This window comes from Phasianus colchicus, chromosome 2 (assembly GCF_987193195.1).
Source record: "Phasianus colchicus chromosome 2, bPhaCol1.hap1.1, whole genome shotgun sequence".
Classification (NCBI taxonomy): domain Eukaryota; kingdom Metazoa; phylum Chordata; class Aves; order Galliformes; family Phasianidae; genus Phasianus; species Phasianus colchicus.
Window position 1 is genome coordinate 18,531,125 of NC_143437.1, and position 20,513 is coordinate 18,551,637.

The 20,513-nt window shown below is 39.5% G+C and overlaps 1 protein-coding gene across 8 annotated transcripts in view; it reads right to left on the reverse strand.

The window, feature by feature from the left end:
- MARK1 (microtubule affinity regulating kinase 1) overlaps positions 1 to 20,513 on the reverse strand; it is a 54,909-nt gene that overhangs the window by 29,257 nt on the left and 5,139 nt on the right. For 7 of the 8 annotated variants that reach the window (XM_031596080.2, XM_031596072.2, XM_031596048.2 and 4 more), the window contains exons 2-3: positions 5,198 to 5,401; positions 4,547 to 4,600 (exon numbers count right to left, since the gene is read on the reverse strand). In XM_031596080.2, the coding sequence (XP_031451940.1) occupies positions 4,547 to 4,600; positions 5,198 to 5,401 (258 nt within the window). Of the gene's footprint in view, positions 1 to 4,546; positions 4,601 to 5,197; positions 5,402 to 11,663; positions 12,030 to 20,513 lie in introns of those variants that run through there. The other variant, XM_031596055.2, reaches the window with a different exon arrangement.

Sequence of the window (20,513 nt, forward strand, 5' to 3'; positions counted from 1 at the left end):
GCTGACCATTAGCCTCATGCACATACTTTGTTCTATGAAACACTTCCTTGCTCAGGCTCTGAACAGAATACATCATTATGATCCAAGGTTGGGGCCTAGGTTTCTTACACATAAATGCCAATAGATTCCCCCCCAGCCTACCCCCAACACCTCGTAGCACATATTCTCTTGAAAAGAAATTTTTCCAAAAACTGAAACATATGTTCTCACATCAAAGCAGATACACAGAGCTAGTAGTAATCTAGAATACATGAAGAGGTATTAACAGCCTCAACCTTTTACAAGTCTCAACCTTTTAAAGGAACCAAATCAACTCACAAGGTGAAATAGGGTATTTTCTTCTTGGAGAACAGTTCTGGGGGGCTTGTTGGCAGAGATGGCAATTCTGTGATGCTGGTGTTTTGTTTTGCTTCTTTGTTTTGGGGGATTGTTTTGTTGTTGTTTACTCCGAAGTACTTCTTGAAGGTTGAAATGTGCATGTATGCTTAAAACAGGAACTGGGCAAGGCTGAAGCAGCAGAAATTATCTTGGGTGATACTCATGCAAACAGATTATGTCAGGCAGAAGCTGAATGGAAACGTGCTATTTTATCAGTGGGATGGTGTCTGCCTCTCTACAAATGCAGGCAGCACCAGAATATTGCTCACTCAAAAAATGAAAGCACTCTGTTTTCCCCTTCCCCTGCCTACCACAAATTTCTAAGACTGTTCTTCAGTCCTAAATGTGTTCCCATTTAGAAAGTTCTCAAACAAGCATTTTATTTTGCAAATGGGTAATAGCCTCAATAGCTTCATTTACAGTACAGGACAGCAAACACCATACTCAATTTGTAGAGTTTCTACCTGTGGAAAAGGCAGAAGGCCTCAAAATTCAATTCCTGCTTTTGCAGTTTCATTTTTTCAGGGCACATAGTGTAGAAAATAAAGAAATCAGCTTGCTGTCAGGTTGACATCTACAATCAGGATTTACTGTTTTAAGTCACTAAAAATCAAACTAAAAATCTTAGCAAAAATCAATCTAGTTTCTAAATCATTATGAGAAGGGATGCGAAAAAATAAAACAAAAAGAAAATAACTACAAACAGATAACACATAGAAGATGTGGAACAATTTCAACCACTTATTTTTGTTGCATTATGAAGAAAACTCAAAAGAACCTAAGTTGTAGCCTAAGATATGGTTAACGAGTACAAGGCCCAGTGAACTGCTGAAATGGGGAAACCTGAAAATGTCACTCCCTAATGAAACCTACTCAGAACAAAAGCACCTTCTGCTCTCCAAGTGTTTTACGTAGGAGGACCAGAATGCTATTTCAGAAACATCACCAGCAAAGCCAATACAAGAAGATGCTTTCATGTAACTGACATGCAGAAAATAGAACAGGTATTGACATAAATTCAAGTTATTATGAAACCCAAATGCTTACATTTGGGAAAATGTTACTATCATGACAGTGGAAAAAGCCAGGTCAGAACAATGCACTATTATCTGGACAAAAGTCCACAATAAAAGCCAGTTTCACCCCTTACGCAGGTGCTCACAGAACGAGAACCACACAGTGAAAAATTAGAAAGGCAAACAATTCTTAATTCAATGCTGCTGACCTATTTAAATAGAGGTCCTGAAGCAAGAAGAATATTAGAACTTAAGACAACTTACCACACTGCATGCCAGAGAGCCCAGATGGAAAATTCACAAGGACAGCTTATTTCTGTCATTACTTAACACCTGATGTTTTTATTTGACCATACCTGCCAAATTGCTTGTCCATTCAACAGGGCACAAATTGCAGCTAATGTCAAACTAAACTTTCACTGCTTGCATGACACTAGCAGCAACTGAGTACATGCTCAAATATTTGTTTACAAGTTGGAAGAGTACATGTGAAATGAGGATGCTTCAGCTCATTCTACCCAATTAGGTCAGCAGCAAGTACTAAAGCGAAGCCTAATTGCCCTTTGTATCCTTTATATGGCAGTAACAGAGAGAGAAGGCACACAGCTCATTCACAAAATCCAAGATCACTACGCATCTGTCACGTCTGATTAATAACACACATCCAAAAGTTACTGAAGGCCTACACGTTCTGCTGACCTGCACACAACTTCCTGCTTCCATTAAGTGACAGCATTCTCAGCTACGCTGCTTCTGATGACCTCAAACTCAGGAGTGGCTTTTTTGTGGTAGTAACTTGCTTTAGCATTCTGTATAAATGATCACAAGAAAAGTATCTGTTCCTATTTAAGTCATGGTACTATCACCATTCCCCACTTCTAATGTTATATCTTAAAGAAAAGTTGACTGCTTAACAGTCCTATGCACAACTTCAATGGATAAAATAATAAAAATTCTGGTCATACGGAGATTCAATAAAACATAAGAGACCAAATGTTTCTATTTTTTCTTTCTGTACTTAACATTATAAAATACGACAGTGAAACTTGGAGATTTCAGAGTAACTTCTACATATTTTTATTTTTTAATGCAGATGATATCAAATACTGCCAGTTAGTAATTCTAACCCCAATTATTGGCATGAATTATAACTCATTTATCAATAAAGCTGAAATAAAACTTCCTGCAAAACTTAAGAAGTCTCTAAAGCTATAAAAGTACACTGTTTCTACAGAAATTAGGGAGTTAAAATAAATAAGACCTGTTAAAAGTTTACCAAACAAAAAAACCAAGAACTTTTAAAATAATTACATGTAAATTTAGAAGTAAAAAGATTAAAGCAACCTAAGTAGCATCACATCTAATTAATGGCTTTTTTTCTTCCTCTGAAGTATACTTCAATCTAAGCAGATGTTTAAAAGGCATTGTTTTTAAAAGAGCATCTAAATCTTTCTTTCAGTGAGAACAAATCTTTCATTTTCCCTATCCTAACATACACACAGAGCTCAAAGGTAGTTAAACTCTATTGTATGCCATAATCCACACACTGAAGCATTTCTTATCTCATAAACTAACAGTGCTTAGACCACAAAGTTCACTGAATACTCATTCACCCTGTTTTTGTTTGCAGTTTTTGCCTTGTAAGTGAAAGAGAACGTATCAATTTGAAAATGAGAAATCCAATACTTTTGAAGGATATGTTGATTATTTCCACAAAAATACTCCTCACTTATGACAGAAACATATTGAGCTTTACATCTCCACCAACAGTTTCTCATTAATTTGTCCCAAACTACTAAGACTTAAGAAAAAAAATCTTCTGTAGACTTGGATGTTAATTTCTGTTTTCCTGTAAACTATTGTAAAAAAGGAAACAATTCATTTGGAAGTTGGAATAAAAGACCACTTGATTGAAATACACTGGCAAAACACATCTTTCACCTTCTTATTGCTCAGCCCTGCTCATCTAACTGTCCCAGCATAATTACCAAGCTAGGTAGGAAACAAGCTGCATGACAAGCTACAGGACAGGATTTCCCCTATATACTCTGTAAAGTACTGCTCTGATGGGTCCCTCTTCACCAACTTGCAAAGAGATTTGCTTCACACAGGACAGGCCTTAAGGACAGCAATGCTTTTGCATGGACTCTGCTCAACAGGTTGAAATAAAGAAAATCCTCAAGAACCTACACATCACAAAAATACCATAGAGCAGAAATTAAACAAATAGAAAAGCTAAAAGAAATTAAAGCTAAGTTATTCACAACTCTCCATATACAAAGTTACAAAAAAAAAAAAATCAAAAACAATGACAGCCAGAGATAAAGGAACAGCAATGAGTCTCAGCTTCTTTCTCATTCTACAGTTAGAACAGCAGTCAAGTATCTATAAACAAAAATCATCTTTTTTCTTTTTAATGGGTAACCTCCAGTCAGCCAAAACCTTTCTGTGCTTCAGTCAAAACACAAATACATGCACAGTTAAATGGCACAAACAAACCGAAGACAAAGAGCAAGAAAAAAAAACAACACAACAATCCTGGGTTTTAGTAAAACACTTATTACAGCATGACAATGCCTACACAGGGCTTCTGAATGTCTATCTGCAGGTACTGACAGTGCAACAAACCAACCAGAATGTTCCAATTACCTCCACTCAATTCTGTACACAAAAGTAATTGCCCAAGGTCATTTGAGTTTAACAAATGTTTTATTGAAGCTGCAAGAACAAAGGTAAAAAGAAAAAACACAAAACATTAAAGCCATAGAAACTGGCCCTCTCACAACTCCACAGAAAACAATTACTCTATTAAAGAAAAATCCAAGAAAAACACTGTCCTTTATAGCATTTCATCTTGATTTAGTGTGCAGACAAGTTATTTGTGTAACTAATTAGACACACATTTTATTGTCAGCAAAAACTGAAGCCAGAGGAAGAAGGAAGAGCAAAAAAGTAGTGCTTAGTTAGGAACCGTAGCAAACAAACTGCACATGCACATCGTAGTGAAGGCTGTAGGATACCAGTGTCTCCAAAGGTCACAGATACACAGAGATGTTTATTTAACCAGATAAAAAGACCAAATATTTTTGCAAAGGAAATAAAAGGTCGAAGTTCAACTGATTACAGTTTCAGATACCACAATATGCTCTTACCTTTTGCAGACTAGTAGGATTTAGCTGGGTTTTATCAATTATTTTCACAGCAACCTTGGGGAAGAAAAAAACAACTCAGATTAAACTCAGAGAAATGTGTGAATGACAATATACTGCATATCTATGAGCAACAGCAAACCTATGCCTTTAAGATATGCATATATATGCTTTTATGCATTCCAGCAGGCAAAATTTCTCAACAATCAGGCTCTATAAGCAGGAATTCAGGATTTTGCCACTGGATCATACCACAACAGAATCATTTTATACTTCTGTCAGTATTTGGACACAACAATGTTATCCTGTTTGCTGGAAAACCACCCCTCCCAACTACCAAAATCAGTAAGGTTTTCTTTGGTTTGGGAAACCAGAGGATGAATGGAGCTCTCCCAAAAATCCAAAATACCTTCTGATGGGCAACAAAGTTCCTGGCCTTTTCTCCAAAAAGTTCTATTTTCAAAAAAGGCAAGTCAGTCGGGAAAGCAAACTCACAAACATCAAATAACCACTCATACAAAAGTGAAGCTCTTTTATTTAGAAGAAAAGGGTAAAAGAAAAGTGAAAATACTCATCATAAAGACAGACAAAGAGTACATGAAATACTGTGACAGCTTTTTTTTTTTTTTTTTTTTTTTTTAAGAAAAGGCTTACCTCCCTTCCAGTAAGAACATGTCTTGCCAGCTTCACTTTGGCAAAATTTCCTTTTCCTATTGTTTTCAGTAAGCGATAATTTCCAATGTGAGGATGCTCCTCATTTGTAGACGTAATTGAGTTCCTACATCGGGGGATGTTCTGTCTGCTACTGGACTTGATAGGCTGGACGTGGGGTTCAGTGTATCCATCCACAGAGGTATGCTGGAAGAAGATAAAATATTTGAAAATTTACCTAATTGAATTTCAGACTGTTGCAGTTAAATAAATTAAAAGCCAAAAGAAGTGTGGAGGGGAAGGAATGAATTTACTTTTTGCAAGTATGTCTGATAACCAGATTGTAGCCTAAGCAGAGCACACTGCTTTTGTATACAGTTTGATGCATGACTCAAGAAAAAGGTCTGAAAAAAGATTTTTACCAAAAGTAAAACTGGAAACACACAGGCAGGAACCAATAAGCCATTACAGACCTCCTTCTAATACAAAACCAGGTCAAACTATAAACCATGTTTCTAATGCACAATCTCAACCAAATTTAGTCATTAAAAAAAAAACAGTACAAAAAGTATTTGTGTTTTTGGCACGTGATAACAAAGCGTTGCTCAATTTTTTTCCCCAACTTTCTTCATCTCAAGTAACGTTACAATAAAATTGTATTTTTTACATAAGACGCGTTCCCCAAACATGCTTGCATCTTTCTGTAAGCCACAGTTCTTGAAGTAGTAATGAAGTAATGAATAACCTACATCTTTAGTTAAAAAGTCGGGAGAAAGAAAAATATGAAGGCTCATAAATATATTTCAAACCGCAAAAGCCTTAAGAAGAACAAGAAAGCAATTTTTAACACAAGTCAGTACATTATCTCACGTTAAATGTCAGTAACTAAAACTTGCAGTGCTTCTGTACTACCCACTTTCCCAGCACATAATGGGCAAGATGTGTGAAACACATGAACCTAGGGGTGCTGATCAACACTAGGCCAAACATGAGCCAGCAGTGTGCCCAGGTAGTCAAGAAGGTCAGTAGCATCCTGGCTTGTATCAGAAGCAGCATTGCCAGGAGCAGGGAGGCGACCATTCATCTGTACTCAGCTCTGGTGAGGCCACATCTTGAGTGCTGTGTTCAGTTCCGGGCCCCCCACTACAAGGAAGACATTGAGGCCCTGGAGCACGTGCATGGAAGGGCAACGAAGCTTGTGAGGGGTTGGAGCACAAGTCTTATGGGGAGCTGCTGAGGGAGCTGGGATCGTTCAGTCTGGAGGCGGCTCAGGGGGAGACCTTATCGATCTCTACAACTGCCAGACAGGAGGTCACTGTGAGAGGGGGTCAGTCTCTTCTCCTGGGTAACTAGGGATAGGACTAGAGGGGATGGCCCCAAGCTGCACCAGGGGAGATTCAGGTTGGATGCAAGGAAAAATTTTTTCTCTGAAAGAGTGGTCAGGCACTGGAATGAGCTGCTGAGACAGGTGGTGGAGTCATCATCCCTGGAGGCATTCAAGGGATGTCTGGATGTTGCATTGAGGGATATGGTTCAGTGGGCAATACTGGTGGTAGGTGGAGGTTGGACTAGATGATGTTGGAGATCTTTCCCAACCTTGGTGACTCCATTGGAAACATTCCAAGAAGAAACCAAAGTACAAGGAGATGTTAAAAAGAGATTAAGCATTTCTGTATTTCAAGTACATTCTTGTATCAGTGGCAAATTAAATTATCTTAGAGGTCTTCTCCCACCTTGGTGATTCTATGACTTTATGAAATGTTTTACATGTAAAATTTAGCCTCCCACTTTTTCTGCTACAGATTTTAAGGCAGGCAAATGCTGTAGGTAAAAACAATGAATATTTAAATTTAGTAGCAGAAAGGCACAACTACTCATCCCAAGTCTCTCAGCTCCTAGTAAGCATCAATCACAAAACTCAAGATACAGTAGTATTTATTTTTTATTCATTGCTTCACTCAAGAAGTGGCTATCTCAGTACCTTGGTACAGAGCACTGTGCCTGTTTACAGACCAAAGGTTTCTGGATCTTTCACCTCTTCAGCTGAGAGAAGAGCCAGAAGGCAGCACTAAGTTGCCCTGTAAACTCTCCCACCCAGTCATTTGCTAGGCAAGTCCTTATTTTCTTCTACAAGATAGAATTTGAGGTGATGCTTCCAGCTTTAGCATGTGGTTATTACAGACTGATGTCAGCCTGCTCCTGTAAACAGCGAGTTATTTCAGTCTATGAGCACTAGTAGAACTGGGAAAACTAGCAAATAGCTGCAATGAAACTGGAAAAAAAACAAGGAGTACACCACAGCCAAAATGTACCTACCAAATGTAGCACAGCTCTCTTTACATCACCTCTATCATTATTCATAACAGCCAGGACAACAGTCCTAAATATAATTTTCTGCTCAGCTTTTCATTATCTGAACATCTCTGCAAAATACTGCTTTACCCCCACTGCTTAATTTAGAACTAGAACATTTTCCAAATTATTTCAGAACCAAGCAAGTCAGGCATGTTTAGATTCTGTGTATCAGTCAAATTTATTCAGCCATAAAACAACACACTAGCAATAGTATTTATCCTTCAGAAGCGCATAATTAAATACTTTGTGGACTCAGAGGATCAGAAGGACAGCCCCAGGCTAACAGGCTGTGAAACATTCCTTCAACATAGGACTCCAGTCTTGCATGTGACAGACAGAGCCCAAATGAAAATCTTATTTAAGAAAACATCCTGCAAGTCATTATTTGTATAGCACTGACCAGGAATATTCCAGTCAGACCTAGAACACCATCCAGAGCTCCAGCACTGTGTTACACAAACCAGTTTTGAATCTCTGAGCTTATTTATGCACACAGTTAAACCCTGTCGTGAAATATGATGCCTATCAGAAGCATTAGCAATCCTAATATTAATTGCCAATTTCACACACATCATAGGATTAGCCTCCTTCCAGTAGGTACTTGAAAGGATCTTTTAGATAAGCATTTGGATGGGCAACAAAACCAATGCCACTGGCAATGGGAAAGAGCCTCACTCAAGAGATCATTTTCACGCAGATTTAAGAGGGAAATCAGTTATCAGACAAGATAACACAGAACTTATCTGAAGAGGAAAAAAAGCAAATGAGGTTCATGGTCATGATAACTCTGGATTTGGTCTGTGACAGAAAACGTCCCCTCCTAGTTTTATAATTCTTTCCCCTTAGACTGCTTATCTTCTTAGTAAAGCCTTCTCCACAGCTAGGGCTCAAAACGTCAGAATGCATGCATAAAAAATGTTAAGTTTCTTAGCTTGTGAGCCACATGCATATGATTTCTGAATGAGCAGTGAATGTATTTCTAATTACTTTTCTGAAGTTTTGAAATAAACCTCTCTTTCACACAAACAGGTTGCTGTTGTTGGAGAATATAGGGGAATTTGCAGATGAAACTCATCAGCTTCTGCAAATCAGTATTAAATGAAATGCAAACATGACTAAGTTGAGACATCAAACAGACAACAAAAAACAAAACCCACAACAAAACTTAGATCACATAATAGCATATCAGAGATTTCTTCCAAACAACACTAAAGCTGAATTCAACAGAATCATACAATATCCACAGAGTAGTTTTAAGACATTTCTGGTCCATTACAATACGTTCATTCATTATGCATCAGCTACTGCGAGGCTATTTTAAAATGCTATTTCAGAACAACCACCTCTAAGCTCTGAGAAATTTGTCAGGATGCTGGAAACAAGTGGGCTGTTAATAAAAAATAAAAATCCCTACCATCTAATAACAATTCTAGCTAACAACCTGCAATTCCTAGAGAGGTTTTTTAGTTAGGGATTCTGATATTTCTCTAGATATCTTAATTTACTTTGACATTTATGTAATGGGAAATAGCTGTCATGGTAGATACAAAGCCTGTGCTTCTGTACTACACTAATTCAGCATCCTTCCATTGTTTAGCTACCACTGGGATATATTCCCACTGATTGTATGCTTTAATGAAACTTGCATCATCAAATACGATACCCATTCTTATAGTCTTAAGAAGTCCCCAAAACTATTCTGGCCACCAAACCATGTTCTCTTTTAATTAAACACATAAGGCCTTGATAGCCCTTTGGAGCTGCACCTAACTTCCACACATCAGTATGCCTATCAGCATACCTCATCAGATTAAGCAAACTTCTTAGTCCCTTCTTGAATTACCCAAGTCAAATTCCTCAGTGCAGTCACCCACAGAACTGAAGAAAGAACACACAGTGCTAGATAAGGCACAGCATCACATTTCTGCTCTCAATATTATCTCCTGCTCTGAACTTCACTTTCTTGCAGCCAATTTTCATGCTCATAACCCCAGGCATTTTCAAGCATGTGTCACACACACACAAGCATTTGTAACAGTGGTCATATTTTGCAAGATTATCCAAATAACCAGTGCAGAGAGAGGACTCTATGTGGCTCAGAAACTTTCTTCTCTATAGCTCTGACTTGTAACAGCTTTGATGCACAATACAGGGGCATGGACAAAGAGAAGAGAAGGATGAGATGTCACGACCTGGATGTCTGCTTGTTTTTGTACTTTAACTGCTTGCTGTCTGTAACTACTGATTCATTCCCTAAGAGATTCTCACAAAACACCTCTTCTCCCTTTCGCTTAAGTAACAACCAAACCAAACTAGACAGGTTGAAATTTTTTTTTTTTTTCTTGAGAAGTCATGGCAAACCTCAGCATGAAACCAACACAGATGTTTAGATCTGCTTCTTCAGCATTATCCGTGAAGAGCTTCAGGTACAGTTGGAGGTGTGGTGCAGCTCAAGCTGCAGGTGACAGCATCTGATCTCTCAGCTACTGCCAGAAGAGGATTCACTGTTATTCCAGGTAAATCTCACACCTGCACAAAACCACTGCTTACTCTTGCCACAAGTACCCATCATGCCATACTACAATTCCTAAAGCACTCCTGATCTTAATCAAAAGATTCTCAGGCCAATATCCACCCTAATGTTCCACATAGTACACATAAGAAAGTACTCTGAAAGTGATAATTAAAAAGACAAAAATGTGTGTGTATACACAGAATTCTTTTCTTAATGCCTTATCACAAATGCATGACAGGAACTTTGTTACTAAAAGAAATGAAACAATCAACCTATTCCACTTAAACAGGACAATGTGCAGGACACAACTCAAAAGCACACAAGAATGAACCCCACAAAAATACTGTAAGGGAAACAGAATGCACAGAACATTTTAATTGGATATCAATGCATGGTGGAGAGAGAAGAGAATGAGACAAAACTGTGAAGAGCTTTCTTTGACCTGCACCCATATGCTGAGCCTGCTCATACAGGCTTTCCAGCAGTGCTCACTGAAAGTAATCAACCACACGCATGCGCATCTCTCTGTTTATATCTGATTTACATAACATGCAGGAATTCCAGGCATGAACTTCTGGAAGAGCTTGAAGCTATCAGCAGTAAGAAACAATGAGTTTGAATAAAACTGGTTGCAGTCAAGCACGTGCAAGCATTTCATTAACTGAAACTGTAACTCTGAAAAGGATTTCATGCACGCACATATGTATATATTTATGTCCAGCCTATACACATGGAGCTCAATACACAGTATTAAGTATGATACTAAACAGGATAACTTTCATCCTTTTTTTTTTTTTTGTATCTTTCCTCTTCTTCCCAACTGTAACTTTCTCTATTTCAGAAACAGCTTCAAAGAAAAGAAACAAACTTACTTCTGCTGCAAGAGACAGTACAATAAAAAGAAAATAAAAAGATTCATTCCTGAATCTTTATATATATCAGCAATAGGTCTGCTCGCACAGCCCACAGAGTAAATCTTAAAACTTGCTTATTACTATGGTCCCTAAGTCCTGTAAAAGCTTTTTTTAGCCTGAAGCACTCAACACAGTTTCACGAGACAGAAGTCAGTTTGCCAACTCCAAGACAGAATTGTTTCTCTAATCACAAAATACAGAGGCTGCAATATTTATGGGTCTGCACTTCAAGCAATCTAGGATAGAAAACAGGGTGTGCCCTATTGCTCCACAGCAAATCCAATGCGTTTCCACAGTTCTCCAGAATACATGTAATTCTATACAGAATCATGGAATGGTTTATGTTGGAAGGGACCTTTAAGACCATCTAGTTCCAACCCCCCGCTACAGGCAAGGACACCTCCCTCTAGACCAGGTTGCTCACAGCCCCATCCAGCCTGATCTTGAATACCTCCAGGGAGGGGGCATCCACAGCCTTGCTGGGCAACCTGTTCCAGTGTGTCCAGTATACTGACACTAACCCAACAAACCCTTCTCATGGCATATCAGACATATATGTTATGTGGAAAAGTGAAACTTATCATCAAATAGAATCACAGCTACTTCTTATACAAAAGTTACAAAAAACGTACTGGTCAACCCCAGAGGAGAGTAGTCCATGAAAGCACTTCACAAAACCCCCTACCTTCATAGCAGCACAGCAGGCCTTGCAGCCCAACAACAGGCACTGCAATGCCTCTGCTTCTCACCCTCCTTCAGGAAGCTTCCCCAGGCAGGCTGGCAGCAGGTGCAAAGAGCAGCACCTTCCTGTGCTTGTTTTATTGTGCTCAAAATTGGCATCGTTATTGCAACCTGGCGCTTTTGCTCCTGACTCATCTCAAACACACAAACAACATTTTCCAGGGCTAATTCAGGACAGCCAGCCCTTATCTTCTCCATTAATTGCTACTGCAAAACAACTGAGCCCGTCGTCTCAAACCCAACAGAAGTTAAGGCAGGATTGCTAAAATCTGCTACAATAAGCCACAGGTGCAGCCAAGGGGAGGAAAAAGAATTCTTCCTAACATCTTGTTAGGTTTACTAATTTTTAATTATTTATCATTCACTGTACTCCTAGAAACTCCAGTCAAATTGTACCAAGCAAGAGAGTCTCCTTTTTTTTCCCCAAAATGAAATGGTTAACATACCTCACAGGCAAAACCTAACATGAATCCTTTTAGCAGAGAAGCAGAGGGGGGAAGGAAGGAGACAAGTCATTCCTGCTGCAGCCTCATAGGCACGTTTAAACCATCCAACGCTTCCTGCCAGCTGCTGCTCTTTTCTCAGGAGATCATCGTTCAGCTTTGCCAGTCCCTTCTGCCTTCTTCTGGGATATCTCCTGCCAGCACCGAGCTGCAGACAGCATTCTCAGCTCCCCTGCCAGCACCCACAGGCACCAGGCACCCACAGTTAGTTCCAAAGTATTCCACAGTACAAAATGAAATGAAAAGCTAATGCTGATAGCTAATTGGAACCAACTAAACACGAACAGGAAAACAACCAGAAAGTGAAACTTCTGGCAAAGGAAACTGGCAGGAGCTTTTATTGCACTTATAAACGACGCAGCCAGACCATTTTTCAGCTGGCCTGATGAAAGGCAGGAGGAGAGAGACATGAAACAACCTAAGGCACAGGATCATATCAGGCACATGGAGCTTCTCAAAGTGATTGCAGGAATACAAGAAATGGAAGATGCTTTAATACCCAACTTCAAAACAGAGGGGAAAGGGCTGTTTCTGCAAACTACAATCTGCAAGCCTGAGGCTTGCATCCAGATGATGAGATGAGCAGCAACGAGTTAGCAACTAAACCAAAGCAAAAACTCAGAAGGACTGGGGGAAAAAAATGAACCAAAGCAGATTAAAGCCCAGCAAAGAAAGATGGAGACTTGCCGATTTGTTTTGTTTATGAACACAGGCTTGGTGAGATAGAAGAGCATGCAACACCTGCTTAAGAAGCTATCCTTTAGGAACGACATGCGTGGGTAAATCACTTAACATTTCTATCACGTGAAACAGAAAATGAAGTTATTCCTTGCAAGCTAGACAGTATGCCTGAGTCTTTACATTTCCATGAGTGTATTAGTCCAATGATGAATCCATCAAGACAGACTGCTGTCTCATTCTGATAAAATCATTTCACCTCAAGGTTTTATTAACTTTCTGAAGTACAGTCTCCTGCTGAAAAGTGATGAGATGGCCAATTATAATATCTGACCTGATAGCTATACAACGTCCTACAAAAGAAATCATAGGGCAGCACAGGGCTCTGTGATTTCCTTTAAATCGTGTTTCAATTGAAGATCTCCAGTACTGAGAAGGATTTTGCAACATTCCTTTCCAAATTCTTGAAATTCTAATTTAAAGGACGTGGAGACTCATCGAATTCCCTTTCATATAACACAGACATATCTAAAAGTAGTTGGGCAACCTGTTAATTTTGAGAATTAAAGAGGAAAAAATTGCATGGACATACAGCAGATGAATAGGGCCTATTTTCTGCCTGTTCTTGGGAGCTACAGCCTTCAGGGCAGAGGAAACGAATCCCTCCTGGTCAGGTGAGCACATTCACAGACCCTTGTGCTACAGGACACCAGCTCAGCTTCTTCATGTCAGGCACATTATTATCTCCTGGCCCTCCTTCCTCCTCCTGATACCAACAGAGGACTCTGGAAGCCTACAGCCAAGGAGATGCAGTTAAGCCAGGATTCAGTCAGGCTCTGCATACTGCAGACACTGTTTTCACAAGCACTGACTCACAATCAGTGCATGAGCTGAGCTGTACTCAGCCAACCATCTCCTTGGAGCCCCCTTCTTCTACACTCAGGCAACCACTTGTTATGAACTTTGGCCTTCAGTTATTTAGCATCACAAACTACCAAAATCTGGGGGTGGGAGGGAGGAAGAAAGAAAAGCAACCAACAGCAATGCTCCTCAAAGATTTTGCAAAGGATGTAACACAGCTAAAAATACTTCCTTTTAGTTTTAAACAGGCTGATACAGTTGATTATGAATATTAACAGGCCAACACATACTGCAGACATCTGTCAATGTACTGAATTCAAGCCATAAACAGAAGTCATATGCGAGCACAGAAAAGAAATGCAAAAGCCAAACTGAAGAAAAAGAAGTAAAATAACTAATGAAAGTCTGTGTTGTGCATGTCAGCAAAAGAAGTGAAGGGAAAAACATTGCAAAAACAACAGACACTGAATTTACTGTCCATTAAAATACAGAGATATGAAAAACTGGAAGAAATAATGTTATTTGTGTATGCATATATATACAGATGAAGCTTAAGAATACAAGGAATTTATGACTAAAGGGTTGAACAAAAGCTAATAGGCATTCAAAATTAATACAGACATTGAAACAAACAGCCAATCCAACAATAAGACAAAAAATGCAAAAAATAACCAGGGCTTTCTCTCTCCAGACCGTGACAGTCAGTGGGTGAGGAATCACAGATCCCCAGCTATGGTCTTCCAACCCCCTCCCAGCCTGCAAGCTGTCAAAGTCAGGCACTTCCAGACTTCTCTATCTAGACGGTGAGGGACAGCAAGTAACCACTGGCAGCAGTGGTGACCTCTGGCTCACCATCAGCAGCAACTGTTTGCTCTCTCCTGTGGTGGTCATACTTCAAATCAGACTGGCTAGCAGTAAAGTAAGGCACCTTACAGTCTGCAACTGTCCAGTTCAAGTGGCTTACCTGATTAGATGCTCACATTAAAACAGGAATTAATTTGAATCCATTCATTTCCTACCATCTTTCTACCATCCAACAACTGACATGAATTTGGAAAGCCTTCTACCCTTTCCCCAAAATTATCTCAGGCTAAAAACTTAACTTCATAGTTAAGTTACTCATATGGTGACTGTACAACCTGTCAACATATTCCTCTGTCTCCCAGTTCACTAGCTGCTTTCTTCTGTTGATGTCCCATTGAGCCAGTCTTGGAAATATCTTCAACTAAATCAAGACAATACTAGGAAAACAGATGATGTACTATTGATATTTCTTTCTATCACGACTAGTTTTAGTCCAATAGTCAACTGCTGTATTTAGTTTAGCTTTGGATTAATAACTATCATATGAAGGGAAAGAGAACAAAAAGATGCATATGAGCCTAGTTTGCATCTTCTTTGCTGCTACAGAAGTCCTGACACCACCCAGTTTGAAAATAATTCCATTTAAGTAAAATATTATACACTGCTGGAAATGTATTTAATGAGCAATAGTGAAAAAGCTGACAGCAACACCAAAGCATGAAGTTCCCCAAAAGGTCACACAATCAACCAACAAAACACAAACACACAAACAACAACAGAACACGTACCCTGTAATACTTCAAAAATATTTTGATTTTCATATGAAAATCACCACGGTTCTCAGGGAAGCAAGAATAACTCTGCTAGAAAGGACCTTTAAATGCAGTTTATTTCATCAGTTTATTTTTCTTTGCACGGGTTATCAGATTTCTGTCAGCCTCCTCACAAACACTACAATAAGCCATACATTCTCCAATAACAATGCCCTGCATCAACTAATTCCAGTGCCTTTATTAGATCAACTCAAATTGCTCACACTGACTTTCTGCAGATAAGATTTCTCTGCACTATGCAGTAGATGGAGCAAGAGTTGCATTGTGAAGCGCTCTCATACATTTTCTTTGTTCGTGTGCATCATCTGTCCATCGCTGGAAGAAAGATCTCTAAAAAGCAGCCAGCCTTGTTTGTTTCATACCAAATTCAGAGATGAAGATTTGAAAAGCTGTTACGCACACGCATGCCTGGCACAGACTGCTCAGAGACAGTATTATTAATATTTTCTGTATACATCTCATTGTGCGAAATGACTACAATTGTTGCTCCTTCTGGAGTCTGACCTTAAGGAGAAAATGCTATTGTAACTCTTCACTAAACAACATTTTCCTGATTCTTTTTTTGCAGCCACCAGTACACAGTCCCTCCTATGATAACTGCAAAGGAAAAAAAATCTGACTCTTGTTGGAAGAAATTTACTAAATAAAAGCCGGAATGCTTTAAAGAATTCTATTACCTTCAATCGATAATACTATCTGGAATAGAGATGAATAAATACATTACACATACAGTCCATTTGTGGGAAATTACTGTATCCTTTGTAAAAGCTCAACATACCATTTAACAGAGTAAGGTAATTTCCATGGTAAAACTCAGACTCATCTTAATTGTGCAAGTTTCTCTAAATTTCTGAGCTATGCTTGTGCTTATTTTAAGTAATGACAGCAATATCTAAGAATTAGATACTTATATACAACTGCAGCTAAGCAGGCACTCTCAAAAGGAATTTCAGATATTTACTGTTTAAGCACAAGTAATTTACACTGCTGCTATGCATACTGTGCTATTTCCTACACTCGGCTCCCCCAGCTCTGCAGTTCTATCACAATAAATTCCTCATGTATTACTGGAGATCATGAAATAACCCTCTACAGAGAGTATTATAAAATCGTGCATCCCTTCTGACTAATCATAACACAATTTTGGTTACTTTCAGATGACATCTGAGAGAAGAAAGCACAGCAGTGTTACTGGGGGTTGGGGGGAGGAAGAAAATACAGAGTGGGGACAGTCAAGTCTGCAACTGGCAAATATTTCAAGTGGTAACAATGCTCTCTGCTTGTAACTCCAAAAAGAATCCCCAGAACAAACCAACTCCCCTCAGCCCACCCAGAGCAAAGCACTCTTTCTCTCCCTTTAACTGGACAATTCAGACCATTCCTATACTAACATGCACCCTGGGATCCAAACAAAAGGATATTACTTGAAGGATAAACAGGAGATACAACTACATAGCTTTAGTAAAGCTTTGTATTGATTTGGGTTATGTCATGAGCAAAGCTGGAAGTGGTCCCAGAAAGGGTGAGAAGCATAAGGAAGTTGGCAGTGGCTACACAAACCCAAGTACAAAAGCACTTCAGTAAGCAAAATGTGGGAAAAACAAAGGGGGAGGGGAGGAAGGTAATACAATAGGAAATTACAGGTAGTAAGTGACCAGCAACTTAACAAATATGGCTTAATGGAATCTCAGACAGATGGAGATTGGGAAGCGTGTAAGAAAGCTGTTGTGGTAGCAGGTTTGAGATTATCATTAGATTTAAAATGAATCTGACCAGGTACGTAGGTAATAACCATTAAGATTAAGGTTGCAGCCAAGAGGCTTTTTCCACACAAAAAAAAGGTGGCTGCTTGAAGACAAGCAAAAAATCATTTTCCTTACTTTTATTTCTATTTATTTCTCAAGTATTTGCATAAGATGGAAAAGATGAGATCCACCAGCAGTGCAGGAAGGCGGGCAGGAGGCAAGCCTCCGCCGGGCTGAAAATAGCAGCGGCTCGGGGTGACTCAGGCTGGCTCACCTCGAGGTGTGTGCCTTGCTGCACCGGCAGCCAGGCTGGGCCCTCCCTTGGTAGCCGAGCAGAGGCACTGCAGGTTTTACCACAAGGTGAGCCTGGGGCACAGCCCAGCCAGCCCGCCCTGCTGGAGCCTGCACCATCCAGAAGCTCGGCTATTTTTTCCAACCACATCCATCTAATAGAAGATAGCACGTAACAACTTTGTCTAATTTTGTCTCCGCTTGCGATTTTAAAGTTATCATGCACCGCTATTGCTTTATAATATAAAAACAATTAGACTTTGTCACCGGTATTATTTCCATTACCCGCTTGCCAAAGAGTGCCACGGGCTATCCGGCAGCTCTGTGCATCGGTTGGGCTGTGCCATCATGGATGCACTACAGCAGCACTTTCCATCAGGGGTGAAAAGTACAGTTGCTCTGTTCAATCCAAGCTATCTGCGTCGCAGCTGCATTTGCTTAAAATACAGTGTTGTTGAATCTATTAACATTTATCATCTTCTGGATATCATCTTCTGCTCTGATTAGCTTGTCTCATTCGCTACTTTCGTGAATTCCACGGGCTCTGTGTTTAAACATAAAACAGGACTGTTGTTCTACTTACTGCTGACCCACCTTAGAGTCACATCAAACAAGGCAGACACTGCTCTACAGTTAAGAAGATGTTTCAGTATAACAGGGCCATGCCTATCCATCTTCCCTAAGACTGACCACATGTAGCCAGCCCTTAGCTGGACACTACAAATACAGAACAATTTAAAGGATGTTTTACTGCTCATTTTTTGAAAGTGCTTCTTGATTAGTTATACATTTTGGAAATAAAAACAAACTGGTAAGGCTTACTGTAATCAGAAGTCCTCTTTCTGAGGACTGCAGAAGACAAGGCTCCGAAAAGAACTGGTAGCAGCCTTCCAGTACCTGAAGGGGCCCAAAGGAAAGCTGGGGAGTGACTTTTTATAAGGGCAAACAGAGACAGGATGAGGGGAAATGGCTTTAAACTGGAAGAGGATAGATTTAGACTAGATGTCAGGAAGACATTCTTTACTGTAAGGGTGGTGAGATACAGGCACAGGTTGCCCAGAGGCTGTGGATGCCCCTCCCTGGAGGCATTCAAGGCCAGGCTGGATGGGGCTGTGAGCAACATGGTCTAGAAGGACGTGTCCCTCCTATAGCAGGGGGTTGGAACAGGGTGGTCTTAAAGGTCCCTTCCAACACAAACCATTCTGTGATTCTATGATTCCATATTCTTCCAGACAGCGCTAAGAAACACGCAGATATGAAAAAATAGCCTTTCTTTTTTCCCCACAACACACTGGATTATTCTATTATGAACATAGGTTTCTATAACAATTTACACTACTATAAGATGTCCCAAACTTGAAACAGTTTGTACACAAAGAGCGAGGAGCCACGGATACTAAGCACTTAAACCTCTAGCAGCTCAGCAGGAGCCTTTACAGAGTCATTTTCATCATAGCAGTACTGATGTTAAAAAGGCAGTGAAGTGCAGGCACTTCTCACTGCTTCACAGTCTGCACCCGACACATCCCACAACTATAGGAATGGCAGGAGAACAGAAGAAAATAACTCTTGCTGGATCCATATACAAAAAAATAGAATTAGGAAAATTTGAAGGCACACAGACAACACATTAATTCTAGCAGAACAGAAAGCCTGCTTTCCATGATGGTTTACAAGAACCTAAAAGTGACAGTCCCAATAAGATGGAGAACTTTAGAACAGCATAGCAATCTTACTTTCTACACAGACAGACCAAAAGCCTATGCTTTCAGATTTTATATCACTCTATTGATTGAGCATTACAGTCTAAGCCATGGCACTGCTCCATGGGCTCATCCACTTCATTGCCTGAAAGGTTAATTGCAGCCCAGCTGAATGCAACTGTGCAGATGCCTTACTACAAACAGGAACATATGGCTTTCAGCATAAGTTGGTGTTTTTAGTTAAAGCATGTTCAGTTACTACTTGGTAAAGTAAGATCAAACTAGATCATCTGAGCCACCTGGAATTTTTAACCTCAGCTTTGCTAGGATGCCCATCAAAATTCCACCGAGCTGCATTATTACTACTGAATGTTAACTGCCTCAGATTTCAGTTGTGCTATATTCATTATACTGAAGGATATGAATGTTTCAATGGAACTCTCCTACTTGCTTAGTTGTTTTCAAGAAATATTCAACTAGAGATCATTTGTTCTTAGCATCCCATTACCTAGAGGGGAGTGAACGTTCAAGAATGAAGATCCAGAAGAATTACTGAAGTCATAAAACAACAACAACAACAACAAAAAAACAGTGATTCTGAAATTCCAGAAAGATAAAAAACAAACAAAACACAAAAAGCAAGCATTGTGCTTCCAACAACAACAAAATAATAGATCATGTCATGGCCACAACACAAATAAGCGAAGTTTGAAACACACCATTGTCTGCAGCAAATTAGATGTAATATACTTAACCCGGAGGGCAGCACAGGGCATAAACATACATGTATATAACAACAACCAAAAAAAAAAAAAAGGGAAAGAGAAGAAAAGGGAAACAAAAGTTGAAGCTACTAAAAGATAATATCTGAACACCATGGATAAAATGCTAGCTCTGCAATGTTAACAATTGAAGGGTTCACTCCAGTCGTAGCAGGGCAGTTTGTAACAACTCTGTTTGAGGGCTTTGTTTGCACCACAGATTTTGAGCTCCATATTAACAGTAAGACCATCTCTGTCCTAATTATACAGCAGTTCCTCAATGAATCTGCACGGAACTTTGAAGTTCCCTTAAAAGCAGTAAGAGCTCAAGGATAGGTCTCCACTAAATTCTGAGAACAAGAAAGTAACCCTGCATGTGAAAATACAAATTGCTGACTAAAAACATAACTTTAGAGATTTGCACTTAACATAAAAATGAAATATTACTTTGCTTAGTGTTGGAGCTGTTGATAGCAGAAATCAACAGGAGTTCCCTCTGCTCAAGAGCAGCAACTGTCACGGCAGTAGCTTACCACAGTTACAGTGCAAACATTCGTTTCCACTTATTATCAGGTACCACGGAAAAAAACAAACTCTACCTTTACAGAAGATCGA